The 13110-nt window shown below is 47.1% G+C and overlaps 1 protein-coding gene across 1 annotated transcript; it reads right to left on the reverse strand.

The window, feature by feature from the left end:
* Positions 1 to 1199: 1199 nt before the first annotated feature.
* On the reverse strand, positions 1200 to 11023 carry RBM41 (RNA binding motif protein 41). The gene is made up of 7 exons (XM_053379632.1): positions 10821 to 11023; positions 6923 to 7039; positions 6403 to 6595; positions 5244 to 5448; positions 4802 to 5091; positions 3104 to 3251; positions 1200 to 2948 (listed from the first exon to the last, which is right to left on the reverse strand). The coding sequence occupies exons 1-7, from the start codon at positions 10826 to 10828 to the stop codon at positions 2851 to 2853; spliced, it is 1059 nt and encodes a 352-aa protein (XP_053235607.1). The 5' UTR covers positions 10829 to 11023; the 3' UTR covers positions 1200 to 2850.
* Between the last annotated feature and the right edge of the window lie 2087 nt (positions 11024 to 13110).

Genomic DNA, 13110 nt, shown 5'->3' on the forward strand with positions numbered 1-13110 from the left:
AGACCAATGCAGGACAGACATGTTTTGTTGCAACCAGGGAAGGTGACAGTGTCCGGTTGTGTTGCTGCAGATGCACCATGGTGTTTCTCTTCTCTGCACTCCTCCCAGTGGTCATTTCTTCTCTGGTCACTGCTGTGGATTTGCAGTGGAGTGCAGAGAGAAGAAAAAGTGTGGGGGGGGGGTGATGAGGGAGCACGTAGGGGTGAGAAACCCATTAGGCATGGGGCACACCTTTCATTTTTCTCTGCCTCATTTCTGCAGTCTTAGTTATCCAAATTGCTGCTTCACGGTAAAAGAAAGGGGCTCCTGAAAATCTGTCAGCATTGTACTGCAGATTTCTCCTAAGGCACATTTTTGCAAAGCATGCGTTCGCTAATAATGACATCTTCTCCGGCAACAAGTCTGGATCAGTTGACCAGATAGCTAATCTTTCGTTAGAGGACAGTGTAACTTGGGATAAGGCATCTCCAGCCCCAGTACTAGCACCCCCTTTGCAGTTACCTTTTGCCTCCCTTGCTCCAGTTGCTGAGTCACAATAGCCCAGCCTAGATTTCTGGACTTAAATTTGGCAATGGAGGTCTGGACGCTTTATCTGAATCACTGCAGGTCTGTGCTTATGTGGTAACCACATTAAGACTGTTACAATGGCAGAGTATCCTTCGGTCAAGATGGGTATCTAAGTGTAACACGCGCAGGACCGAACCCTGTGGTACCCTACTTCTCCCATTTCTCCAGGATGGCGAGGAACCATTAGTGAGTACTCTTTGGTGGCCTTCCCTGTTGTGCTCTGCGGCAAACCCCCTCTGTATACACCATATTAACCACCACGGGTTATCTGATGGTTTTTGTGTGAGGGTAAACTTAGATCCTTGGAGGTAAACTTAGATCCTTGGGGCGTGGGTGGCGCTGTGGCCTAAACCACTGAGCCTCTTGGGTTGCGTTGGTGGTATAGTGGTGAGCATAGCTGCCTTCCACTGAGCCTCTTGGGTTTGCCGATCAGAAGGTCTGGGGTACCAGAAGCGGTTTAGTCATGCTGGCCACATGACCCAGAAAGGTGTCTGTGGACAAATGCAGGCTCCCTCAGCCTGAAAGCGAGATGAGCGCCACAACCCCATAGTCGCCTTTGACTGGACTTAACCATCCAGGGTTCCTTTACCTACCTTGACCTTACCTTAGATAATTGGAGACTCAGGCAGAAGTTGAAGAAATAAGAAAGATTTATTTTACAGGACAAAGTTGATAAAACAAAGAATGCATCAGGAGATAATGTTCCTTCGGGAAACAGTTAGCATTAATAATTATACTAAATCGAATGGATGTTACAGGCTTCTAAACAAGGTAGTAAATGCACAGCTTCTTTTAAGTAACTACTCTTCAGTTAGATGTTACAGGTTTCTAGATTAGATGGTAAATCCTCAGCTTCTTTCAGCATATTTATCCTGTGGCATAACCAGCCTCACATCTGTCTTCACATAAATCTGTCCATCTGTCTTCCCATAAACCCATTTCTTAGCAGAAGCATTCATCCCTGCCCACCATATACCTCACATGTGCAATAGGATGCCATGTCTTGGCTTTTGGTGACGCTGGCATCCCTGGAAGCCAGATGTCCTAGAGAGGGCAAGAAAAGTGACCATCTTCTGCAAAGCAAGGGGAATTAGAGGCGGCTTGGGAGGAGGACAGGTTTGCGCTGGAGTGGCTTAGATTGGTCTCAACTAGGGCCAGGGCCTTTTTAACACTGGCCCCGACTTGGTGGAATGCTCTGTCACAAGAGACCAGGGCCCTGCGGGATTTGACATCTTTCCGAGGGCCTGCAAGACGGAGCTGTTCCACCTGGCCTTCGGCTTAGACTCACTCTGACCCCTTATATGGGATTTGGAATATAAATTTTCCCATGGCTTTTTTGCTGGTCCATGTAGGACCAGCATGGATAGCTGGCTCGGGTGAATATCTGATGTTTCCTGCCTTTATGGTCTTGATTTATGGGCTACTACTAAAATGAGGCTGCATTTTAAGCCGTATTTTAATTAACTCCCCCCCCCATTATGTTGTATTATAATTTATATTTGGTGTTAGCCGCCCTGAGCCCGGGAGGGCGGGGTATAAATAAAAAAAATATTTATTTATTTTATTTATTTCCAGTAATTTCACTTCAGTTCCTTAGCTTAGTTGCTGCATAGGTGAATTCTCTAGTTCTTAAACAACGTGGCACTTTCTGTCACGTTACCCAACCTTTTATGACTCCCACTCCTGAGGTACTTCTAGCAGTATAACAGACCCAGGGGATCGCCATGCCCTTCTTAACTGGTTTGGGATTCTTCTCTTCCTAGAAGATAACTCCCCTCCTAGCTGAAATGAAACCCAAGCAGACTGTATCCTCACAGCTCCTATTTCTCCTGGCCCAAACTCAGCCCCCCAGTTAACTTCTGTCTGAATACTCTCCCACCGTCTTTCAGTCTGAGCTCAGAGACTCCTTTCTCTAGCTGTAGATACTTTTCTCGCAGTGGATGCTACACGCAGACCAGAACAACTCTCTCCCTCAAACTATCTGCCCACTCTCTTAGAAATGGCTCCTTTTATTCTCCCTCCCCAAATGCTCCATGCATGCACCCCCTCTGGCTAGCTGTCTTGGTAGCCAAACAGACAGAGGTTCCCAGCCTCTGGTGGAATTTGGAGGCACTCTGGTCTAGCTCAGCTGTCCGTCACACAGTCCCAGGTCTCTGTCCCTGGCAGCAAGTGACAATTCTTTCTGGCTTGGACTTTTCAGCTGCCCGCACGTCCACGGGAAACTGCTCTGGCTGTTTCCACTTTGTTGCAGCGCAGGGGAGACTCCAGGATGAAGGCTCAGAGTCAAGGTGTCTTCTTCCTCCCGTACTCAATAACCATGGGCTTCCCCAGCAGGATGAAGCCATTTGCCAGCTGCAGGGCTGCCTGTGCTGTTGAGATACCTGAGACCAAAGAGTGACACAGGATCAGCCCTGGCGGTTCAGCTCCTGGGGAGGCATCCAGAGACCATTGGAGCCTCTGCACTCCATTCCCCACCCATATCCCAACCGGAAGGCCAGCATTTGGCTCTGGGGGACGTGGAGGGCTGGACACTCACTGGGAAAGGTGAGGAAAGCTTGTCCTTTCATGCGCCCACTCAGCAGGCGGAATTGGATCTGGGGGCCTCCCTCCTCCTGGAACCTCGCAAACAAAGACAGCAGCTCCTTCATGTTGACGCGGCGGCTGAGGTTCTTCAAGTACAGCACCTGCTCAGCACCAAAACACATACAGTAATGCAGTGTTAGAAACTCAATATATAAGCTAATCGCCAAATGGCACCTTAAATCTAGGTGGCCGTCACCACCACAGAATGTCTAGTTCATGGAAGAAGCAAAGATCACCAGTGTTGAAGCAATGATTCTTCAACATCAACTTCGTTGGACTGGTCATGTTGTGCGGATGCCTGATGATCGTCTTCCAAAGCAACTACTGTATTCCAAACGTAAAAATGGAAAGCGTCTCTCTCAAGGCAAATCTAAAAAAATGTAACTGGGAAACACTGGCTTACAAGCGTTCCAATTGGAGAACAGCCTTTACCAAAGGTGTCATGGACTTTGAATACGCTCGAACTCAGGACGAAAGGGAGAAATGTGCTAGGAGAAACGCACGCTTGGCAAATCCACACCGTTATCAACTCCCGTCCAGAAACCTATGTCCTCACTGTGGAAGGATGTGTTGATCCAGAATTGACCTCCACAGTCACTTACAGACTCACTGTCAAAACTGTTTATGGAAGACAATCTTACTCGGCTACGAATGATCACCAAAGAAGAGAAGATGATGATGGTTATTATTAATTCCATTTCTATACCACTTTATATTTTAAAGAAAAAAAATCTAAGTGGGTGTCGACACATTAAAACAACATACCGTATTGGCCTGAATATAAGCCTCACTTTCCCCACAAATTCCGAATGTGAAAAGTCAAAGTGCGGCTTAAATTTGTGACCTTACAAAACTTGGCATTTACGATTTTGCTGCTGAAATAGACATATGGTAAAATGGAACGGGTGTGAGTGCCTGCAAAATTTTAATGGAGTGGCTTATATTCGGGTATTGTATCCTCCCCCCCCCCCCGATTTTGAAAAGTGTGGCTTATATTCAGGTGCGGCTTATATTCAGGCCAATACAGTATAAAACAATCCAGAATAAAACAAATTCAAGCTTTGGGGAAAATATTTCAGATCCTTCTCTAAGTGACCCTTGGGATTCCTTCCAACTCTACAATTTTGTGATCTCCCCCCCCCCCCCCCGCTTTTCAAGCAACATCTTCATGTCTGGAGAGCTTGCTGGGAAATTCATTTTCTGGAGACTAGCTGCCAAAAGAATGGAAGCGCTCTTCCACAGAATGGCCAGCTGACCCCCTTGACAACCTCTCTGTTACCAACTCTCAAACTTTGAGTTTGTCGAAAGGGAGACTGCTGAAATTAATTGACTGGAGCCATGCGACTCAACTCGGGTGAACCGGACCCGGTTTTTGTAAGCAAGGTGGACCCAAGTTACTTCTGGTGTCCTTCCGGGATTTGAGGCTCTGAAGGTTAAGCTTCATTAGTTTCCTAGGACATCTGCCCCTGATCTTGAGGGTTCTAGAACATGAACGGATCCTCTTGGCACCAGGAACCTGATGCCACTCCCCAATAAGCTTTTCGTCCCGTTTCCCCCACCGCCAAGTGGTGGGAGAGAACGTCCTTGCTGCTCCTCCATTTGCAAGCAGGGAGGCTCCTGAGCCCCAGGGGCAGGGAGATAAGAGACTCACCTCGCTTGGCTCTCCAGTGCTGTAGGAGGAAAACCGGGGAATCTGGCGGATCTCCTCCTCTGAGAGGCGGTTTTTGCGGATCTCCTCCTCTGGGATAAACTCCACCGGCTCTGTCACCATCACGGGTGCTGGGGTTGGCCGGGGATCTGCGCCCTGAGACACTGGGGTGCTACTGGGAGGCACGGGGCACGGCACATCTGGGTTACTTTGGGGAGGCAAGGGAAGCCCCTCAGGCCGGCGGCCAAGAGTTGTGCTGAGGTGTGACAAGGGGTCCTCCTGCGTAGCCTCATCTGGGCCAGAAGGGAAACAACAGAGCCCTCAGTAACAGACATTTGCAGAAGGCTACGTTGTGAGGAAAGTTAGGCAATGCAGCACCCCGCCACCTCCCCCAGTTGCCTTCCACGCCCACCCACAAGGACTCCAGGGGCCCCCGGCCATGCACCTTGGTGGTACAGAACCCTGAGGAAGGCATGGCGGTCCGTGCCCTGGAAGAGAGAGCTCTCAATCTCCATCTCTCGCCTGCTCAGCTGCTTGCTGCCCGCAAAGCGCTGGGGCAGCGAAAGGATGCGCCGGCGCTCGGCCATCTTCTCCTCGATGGCCCCGATCCTCTCTCGTATCGCCTCGGGGGCTGCTCCAAGGCCGGGACTCTGGAAGGAAGCCATAGACAAGGGTCAGGTGCCTGTCCCTCATCCCCCACCCCTTCAGCTTCCTCCCACTCATAGGAGATCCCTCCTCTGGTGCTGAGAATGGCTGCAATGAGGAGGAATGGTGGGAGCTTCCCCCTCCTCCTGCTCAGGATCCTGAATCTTCCCAGGAGCAGGAGGACAGTATAGATTTGGAATAGTGGTTTGCAGAGGGACATAGTTCAGAAGGCAGAAGCTGGGAAATACTGGGTGGGGAACAGCTAGGAGAAGAAACACACACACACACACACACACACACACACAGAGAGAGTGTTAACAGATTTACTGTCTGGAAAGCATTCATCTGCTCTCCCCAGGATCAAGAATGGCTGAGACTGTGGCAGAAAATAAAGCACAGAGGGTACAAGTTCAGGTTACGAAACTTAAAAGTGACACGGGTGACTAGGGACATAAGTGGGTAGAATTCTTCATTGGGAGCATCGCCATTCCTAGGAGATGGGTTCTTTGTTCTCTCGCTGTGATCATTAAAGTTTCTAAATGGTAAGAAGACTCCTTTTCCTTTGTTCTGCTTATCTACTGCCAAGTGGGGGAAGAATCCAATTCCCTGAAGCCTGACTCTTAGGCCTCATGTATTTCAGCATGGAAGGCAGACCACTGCACTGGTGCCACCAATGAAAAGGTCCAGTTTGCGTTACGCAGCGGTTCTCAACCTGTGGGCCCCCAGATGTTGTTGGACTACAACTCCCATCATCCCTGAGCTCTGGCTTTGCTAACTAGGGATGATTGGAGTTGTAGTTCAACAACTTCTGGGGACCCATAGGTTCAGAAAGGCTGCGTTAGAGCAAGCTGGTCATTAATAGGCCGTGGCAAAACAAACTGGCTTCCACCAGCCGACTGCAGTGCCCTTACTAGGCAGTGAAGTGAACACAGTGAAGGACTCCCTGCCCCCTCATTTACCTTATCTGCCAAGGCATGGGTCTTCCAGAATTGGATCTCGGCGTCTGAGAGGCCCAGCTCTCGAAGAGCGGCGGCCTCTTTGTTGCTTTCCTGCAGTGCCTGGAACTGAGGCAAGGTGCAGGTCCCAGCGGCTTCCTCTCCAAAGGGCTTGTAGAGTGCTGCAGGCGCAAAGCAGCGGCGCTTGGACACACACCTGCGAGCCAACACGGCGGCATTAGAAGAGGGCTACCCTGGGAGGCGGCAGGCCAAGCCTCCGGGAAAGAGCCTGCGCCACCGGGTCCTGAGAAGGCATCCCTGGGGTTGGACTAGATGGCCCTTGGCGTCTTTTCAAAATCTACCATTCTCCCGATGGCAGAGGACCCTCATTGGCACACAGCGTCCCCCCCCCCGCCCCCCAGGGAAAGGCCCTTGCCCAAGGCAATGTGCTTCCGACCTTCCTGCGACGACGGACCAAGAATGCTTCCCGCTGCCAGAGACGCCTCCCACCCAGACTCTGCCCTTGTTCAGGATCCGCACTCACTGCTCAATGGAGACAGATGTGTCGAGCTGATGGTGCAGGAGGCTCTTGAGCTGCCTCTGCCCTTCCGTCTCCTGGTCCTCCAGGGGGATGTCATCCCGGCTGTGTCTGCTGTCGATCCTGCGAAGGCAGAGGGGCCAGAAGCAGGGAGCTTAGAACTCAGATAGGATACTTGGCGCCTAATAGCTCCTTAAACCAAGGCTACACTCGCCAAAACAGAACGTCTAGTCCATTTGGGGGCAAGACGGTTCTCAAGTCTTATTTTTCAAATGATGGACATTATAATTGATTTTCAGGTAAACATCTTTGGCTCTAGTAATGATAATAATAAATTTTATTTATACCCCACCCTCCCCAGCCAAGACCAGGCTCAGGGCGGCTAACACCAAATATAAAACAAGCTGATTGAAATACAATTTAAAAACAAGATTAAAATACAACATGCAGCCTTATTTCAGCAGAAACTCAAAAACTTTTTTGGGGAAGAGGTGTGCCTACTAAAATAAAAGCAATTATTTATTTACAACAAAGGCCAGATTGCCCCTCTTTAAAACTAACAAACAACAATGTTTCTTACCATTTTAAATTGATTTTTCATAAAACATATTGTCACCAAATTAATACAAATTTAAAAGCTGACTTCCCACCCCACCAGCTGTTCCTCCCCCACTCCATTCCTGCTCCAGCTTTCCCAACTTTCATTTCAATAATCAATAAAATCAAACATATTTATATTTGCAATAACATTTCATCCTTTCTCCCTGCACATCATCCGTAAGAGTACCAATTTCTGCTGTGGACTTCTATATATTATTGTAACCTATCCACATAATAATCAGGTCATAGAATCATAGAGTTGGAAGAGACCACAAGGGCCATCGAGTCCAACCCCCTGCCAAGCAGGAAACACCATCGGAGCACTCCTGACATATGGTTGTCAAGCCTCTGCTTAAAGACCTCCAAAGCAGAAGACTCCACCACACTCCTTGGCAGCAAATTCCACTGTCAAACAGCTCTTACTGTCAGGAAGTTCTTCCTAATGTTCAGGTGGAATCTTCTTTCTTGTGGTTTGGATCCATTGCTCCGTGTCCGCTTCTCTGGAGCAGCAGAAAACAACCTTTCTCCCTCCTCTATATGACATCCTTTTATATATTTGAACATGGCTATCATATCACCCCTTAACCTCCTCTTCTCCAGGCTAAACATGCCCAGCTCCCTTAGCCGTTCCTCATAAGGCATCGTTTCCAGGCCTTTGACCATTTTGGTTGCCCTCCTCTGGACACGTTCCAGTTTGTCAGTGTCCAGGTCGAGTAAATCCTCTTTTATCTGTCTGCGATAATCATTCATCAATAATTTTAAATCACTTCCCAGCGAAAAAGAATAATATTATTTATATGCCGCCCATCCAACTGGGTTGCCTCAGCCACTTTGGGCAGCTCACAATGAAATATTAAAAACGCGAGGAAACACCAGCGCTTTTAAACTGTTAAACCATCCGTCCCAAACGTGGGGTACATTTGATGTTGGGGATACATCCTCAGGTCCTGTCTGAGCAGGTGGCCGAGTAACCCCATGAGGCTATGGCAGGGATATGGAATCCTAGAAAGGTCGAGTCGGGAGGGACCCTGAGGGTCATCCAGTCCAACCCCCTGCAATGCAGGAATTTCAGCTCAAGCATCCCGGTCATCCAACCTCTGCTTGAAAACCTATAAAAAGCAAAACAAGCAAACACAGAGTCCTTTCTTTTGGGGATAATTCAGACTTAAATGCCCAGGTGTCAAAAAAGGTTATTTATGTACACCACTACGGTAGCCCATGTTTTGTTAGCCCCAAAATGGAAAACAAGCGAGGTCCCAACCAAAGAAGAATGGCAACTTAAACTGATGGAATATGCACACTTGGCAGACTTAATGTATAGAATAAGAGAACAAGAAGAACATATCTTTAGAGAAGATTGGAAAATGTTTATTGAATATACAGTGGTGCCCCGCTAGACGAATGCCTCGCAAGACGGAAAACCCGCTAGACGAAAGGGTTTTCCATTTTGGAGGTGCTTCGCAAAACGAATTTCCTATGGGCTTGCTTCGCAAGACGGAAATGTCTTGCGAGTTCCTGCAGGGTTTTTTTCCTCCCCCCCCCCCTTTTTCCCAAGCTGCTAAGCCGCTTATCAGCTGATCCGCTAAGCCACTTAACAGCTGATCGCTAAGCCGCTTATCAGCTGATCCGCTAAGCTGCTTATCAGCTGATCCGCTAAGCTGTTTAACAGCTGATCCGCTAATCAGCTGATCCGCTAAGCCGCTTATCAGCTGATCTGCTAAGCCCGCTAAGCTGCTAATAGCGCTAATCCGCTAATGGGCTTGCTTCGCAAGACGAAGAGACTCGCGGAACGGATTATTTTCGTCTTGCGAGGCACCACTGTATGGGTGAAAATTGTTTACATTTGAAAACGTTGGCAGCATTTAGATAAATTCAACAGGGTAAATAAGTTTTGATGGACGTCAGTGAATGGTATAGTTTTTGTAAAATATGCAGGAATCTATGATATGTAAAATGAACCATGGAAAGAGAAGAAGGGAAGTCATTGATATCTTAAGGATGTTTTAAGGCTGTTTAGATGAATATTCTAAAATATAAAAACTTAATAAAAATTTTATACACACATATGGGAACCTTTATATAATTTAGCAGAGTTTAAATGATCCCCTGTTTGAGTTTATGCAGCGACTAGCGGGTTGCTAACTCATTTGAGTCCTATCAATAATTATACCTTCCAGGTTGAAACAAAATAAAAAAATTTCCCCCTTCCAGTAGCACCTTAGAGACCAGCTAAGTTTGTTATTGGTATGAGCTTTCGTGTGCATGCACACTTCTTCAGATACCTGCACACGAAAGCTCATACCAATAACAAACTTAGTTTAAATCAAATCTTACTGACTAGTGATTTAAATTGGATTTAAATCAAATCCACCCTGGTACGTACATACATACACCCTCCCCCCACTCTAAGGAAGGACAGGGCACTGCTTTGATGGACCCCTTTGGGTTTCAGGAGTCACAGAATGGTCGAGTTGGAAGGGATCCCTGAGGGTCATCTAGACCAACCCGCTGCAAGGCCGGCGCCTCTCAACTCAGGCGGCATCCAGGACAGCTGGCCATTTAATTTTTTTTAAAAAATGATATTTATTAAGATTTTCCACCGTAGTACAATAAAAAATCAAAAAAAGGAAAAAGAAAAAAGAAGTTTAAAAACACATACGGTTCACAATCCTTATTTTCTATAACATATTTCCCTGACTTCCCCACACCTCTCCCTCTTGTATTCCAGGTCAGATTGTTGGTTGAACAAGTTCTTATCCCTATTTTTAAACCTTTTTATATTTAGATCTTTTTTTTAAAAAAACACCAATTTTGCCTTATAGACTTCATATTTATACATCATTGCTTATTCTTTAAACCTTTTTCTAAAGTCGGCCTAAATTCCCTTCCACGATTTCCCCAATTTTCAATGGCCATTTAAGTCCGGCCATTTAAGGGCCACCTTCTCTGGGGCGGGAATCCTTGAACTTGGGGGGCAGCTTCCTTCCCCCCAAACGGGTTTCCTCCTTTCTCCCTCGCCTCTGAAGCTGCCGGGATGCTGCTGCGCCTTTCGGGGACCCCACAAACCCCACAGAGCCCCGTCAGGTTGCACCTCACCCCACCCTGACCCCCAAGTAAAGGGGGCAGCAAAGGGCCGCGGGGGAGGGGAGGAGGCGACGCTGGAGACCCACAGGCCGCTGTGGGAAGCAGAGTCAGGAGGGGGGCAGGGTGGGGGTGGCGACCCCCCTCGCCCCACATAGGCATCCCCAAAACTCCCCTCGGGGGTCGCAGCAACTTCCCGCCCCCCTCGCAGCCCCCCCTTTACCTCCTCATAGCTTTCAACGGCACCGACGGAAACTCCTCCGCCTCGGACTTCAACTCCCAAGAGGCGCCGCGCGGAGCAGGAAGGAAAGGGAGCGGGGCGGGGCGCGGTGGCTGCTGGGAAATGTCGTTCCGAGAGGGCAGGAGAGGGAAGAGCAGGCGGCGGGCGCGCAAACACACTCTCCGCCGCGACTCTATATGTGAGGGTGCCGCCCCCCCAAGTTGATTGGCATTTCTGGGGGGCGGGGTTTGGACTAGAAGACCCGTCGAGCCCCTTCCAAGTTTACACTTCTTTAAAAAAAATATTTTCAGGTTTATACATTTCACTAATTTTACAGTCATTTTTACATTTCAAAACTCGACTTCCTCCCCCCCCCCTTTCTGCGGTTCCTAAAATTTATTTTTAACGTCTTCTGCATATTTCATTTCATTTCTATACCGCTTTATATTTTTAAGAAAAATCTCAAAGCGGTTTACAGAATATTAAAACATCAATAAAACAAAGCAACATAATTAACGGAAAAATAAAATATTATTTTAAATATTTTTTAAAAAAAATACTACAAAGGTCAACTACAGAATACATATTTAACACAAAGTTAACAAATTAACTTAAATATATACGCTTATAAAACTAGGTTATTACAAGAATCCTGTCAATGTTCTTCTGTTTACAATCATATCTGTAAATATTCAATAATCCATTTCCATTCTTTTTATTTAAAGTTTTTTAAATCTTTATTTCTTAATTTTTCCAGTAAGTTTCGCTATTTCTGCATATTCTGTAAGTTTTTGTATCCATTCTTCCTTTGCTGGTACTTCTGCTTCTTTCCATTTTGGGGCAAGTAACATTCTTGCCACTGTAGTAGCATACATAAATAAGTTTCTATACAGTTTAGGTAGTTCTGTCCCTATAATTCACAAAAGAAAAGCTTCTGGTGTTTTTTTCACAAACATTTTAAAAATCCTTTTCATTACAGTATAAATAATTTCCTGTAAGCCTTATTACAAGACTACCACATATGATAAAAATAACCTTTCTTTTTACATTTCCAACACTTATTTGATTTAGATTTATACATTTTTGCCAATTTACTCAGTGTTCGATACCATCGATACAACATTTTTATATAATTTTCTCTTAAACCATAGCATGCTGTCAATTTTATATCCATATTCCACAATCGTTCCCACGGTTTCATGTCTATATTATGACCAATATCTATTGCCTAATGTATCACTGAAGATTTTACTTACTCATCCTTTGTCTCCCATTCCAATAATATTTTAGACAGCACTTTCACGTTACATTCCAACAGGTCTCTCTCCAGTTCTATGATTCTCTGTGAGGTGAGTCATACATCCCCTCCCATTTTTATTTTTGAAGTTGGCAACCCCTATACACGCTCCTGGCGACAGGACCTGACTCTGCACTGCTGGGCTTTGCAGATGAAGCGCGCCACAGCCCCCCATCCCATCCCATTGGGGCAACCCCCCCTTCCCACAAGCCGCAGCTCCGGCCAGCAGGGATGAGAGAGTTTCGCATTGGGATGGCGGCAGGGGCGGACCTGCGTTGTGGGGCCCCTGAAGCTCCAACGGTTATGGGGCTGCCTCTTCCCATAGGAAGTGACCTAGACCCTGCGATCCCTGAATCACAAGAAGGGGCCTTTCCTGCAGTGGCTCCCAATTTGCAGAACACTCTCCCCAATGGGGCTTTGCCTCCACTGCATATTTTTCAGCACTAGGCAAAAACATCCCTCTTATCCCAGGCCTTTGGACAATTGCTCAGTCTACAGCAGGGGTCAGCAAACTTTTTCAGCAGGGGGCTGGTCCACTGTCCCTCAGACCTTGTGGGGGGCCGGACTATATTTTGAAACAAAACACAACTGAACGAATTCCTATGCCCCACAAATACCCCAGAGATGCATTTTAAATAAAAGCACACATTCTACTCATGTAAAAACACGCTGGGCCAGATCCAGCCCCTGGGCCTTAGTTTGCCTACCCATGAACTACAGCCCACTAAAGCAATGATTGTGTGTGTGTCGTTTTTATTATCATCTGTTCACAGATTTGCAGAGTGGGAAGGGATAGTGCAGGTCACATCGAGCCTAACCCCTTGCAATACAGGAATCAGTGTTCTATGTTGCAAACGGCCCTGAGCTCCCTTGAAGGTCAGTATATAAATTTAATAAACTGTAATAACAATAATCACCATCATCACCACCATCCATGCCCATTGACCTGATGTTTGAGTCTAGCTGGGATAGCTCAGTCGGCAGAGAATGAGACTT

Source organism: Podarcis raffonei, chromosome 2 (genome assembly GCF_027172205.1).
Source record: "Podarcis raffonei isolate rPodRaf1 chromosome 2, rPodRaf1.pri, whole genome shotgun sequence".
Classification (NCBI taxonomy): Eukaryota; Metazoa; Chordata; class Lepidosauria; order Squamata; family Lacertidae; genus Podarcis; species Podarcis raffonei.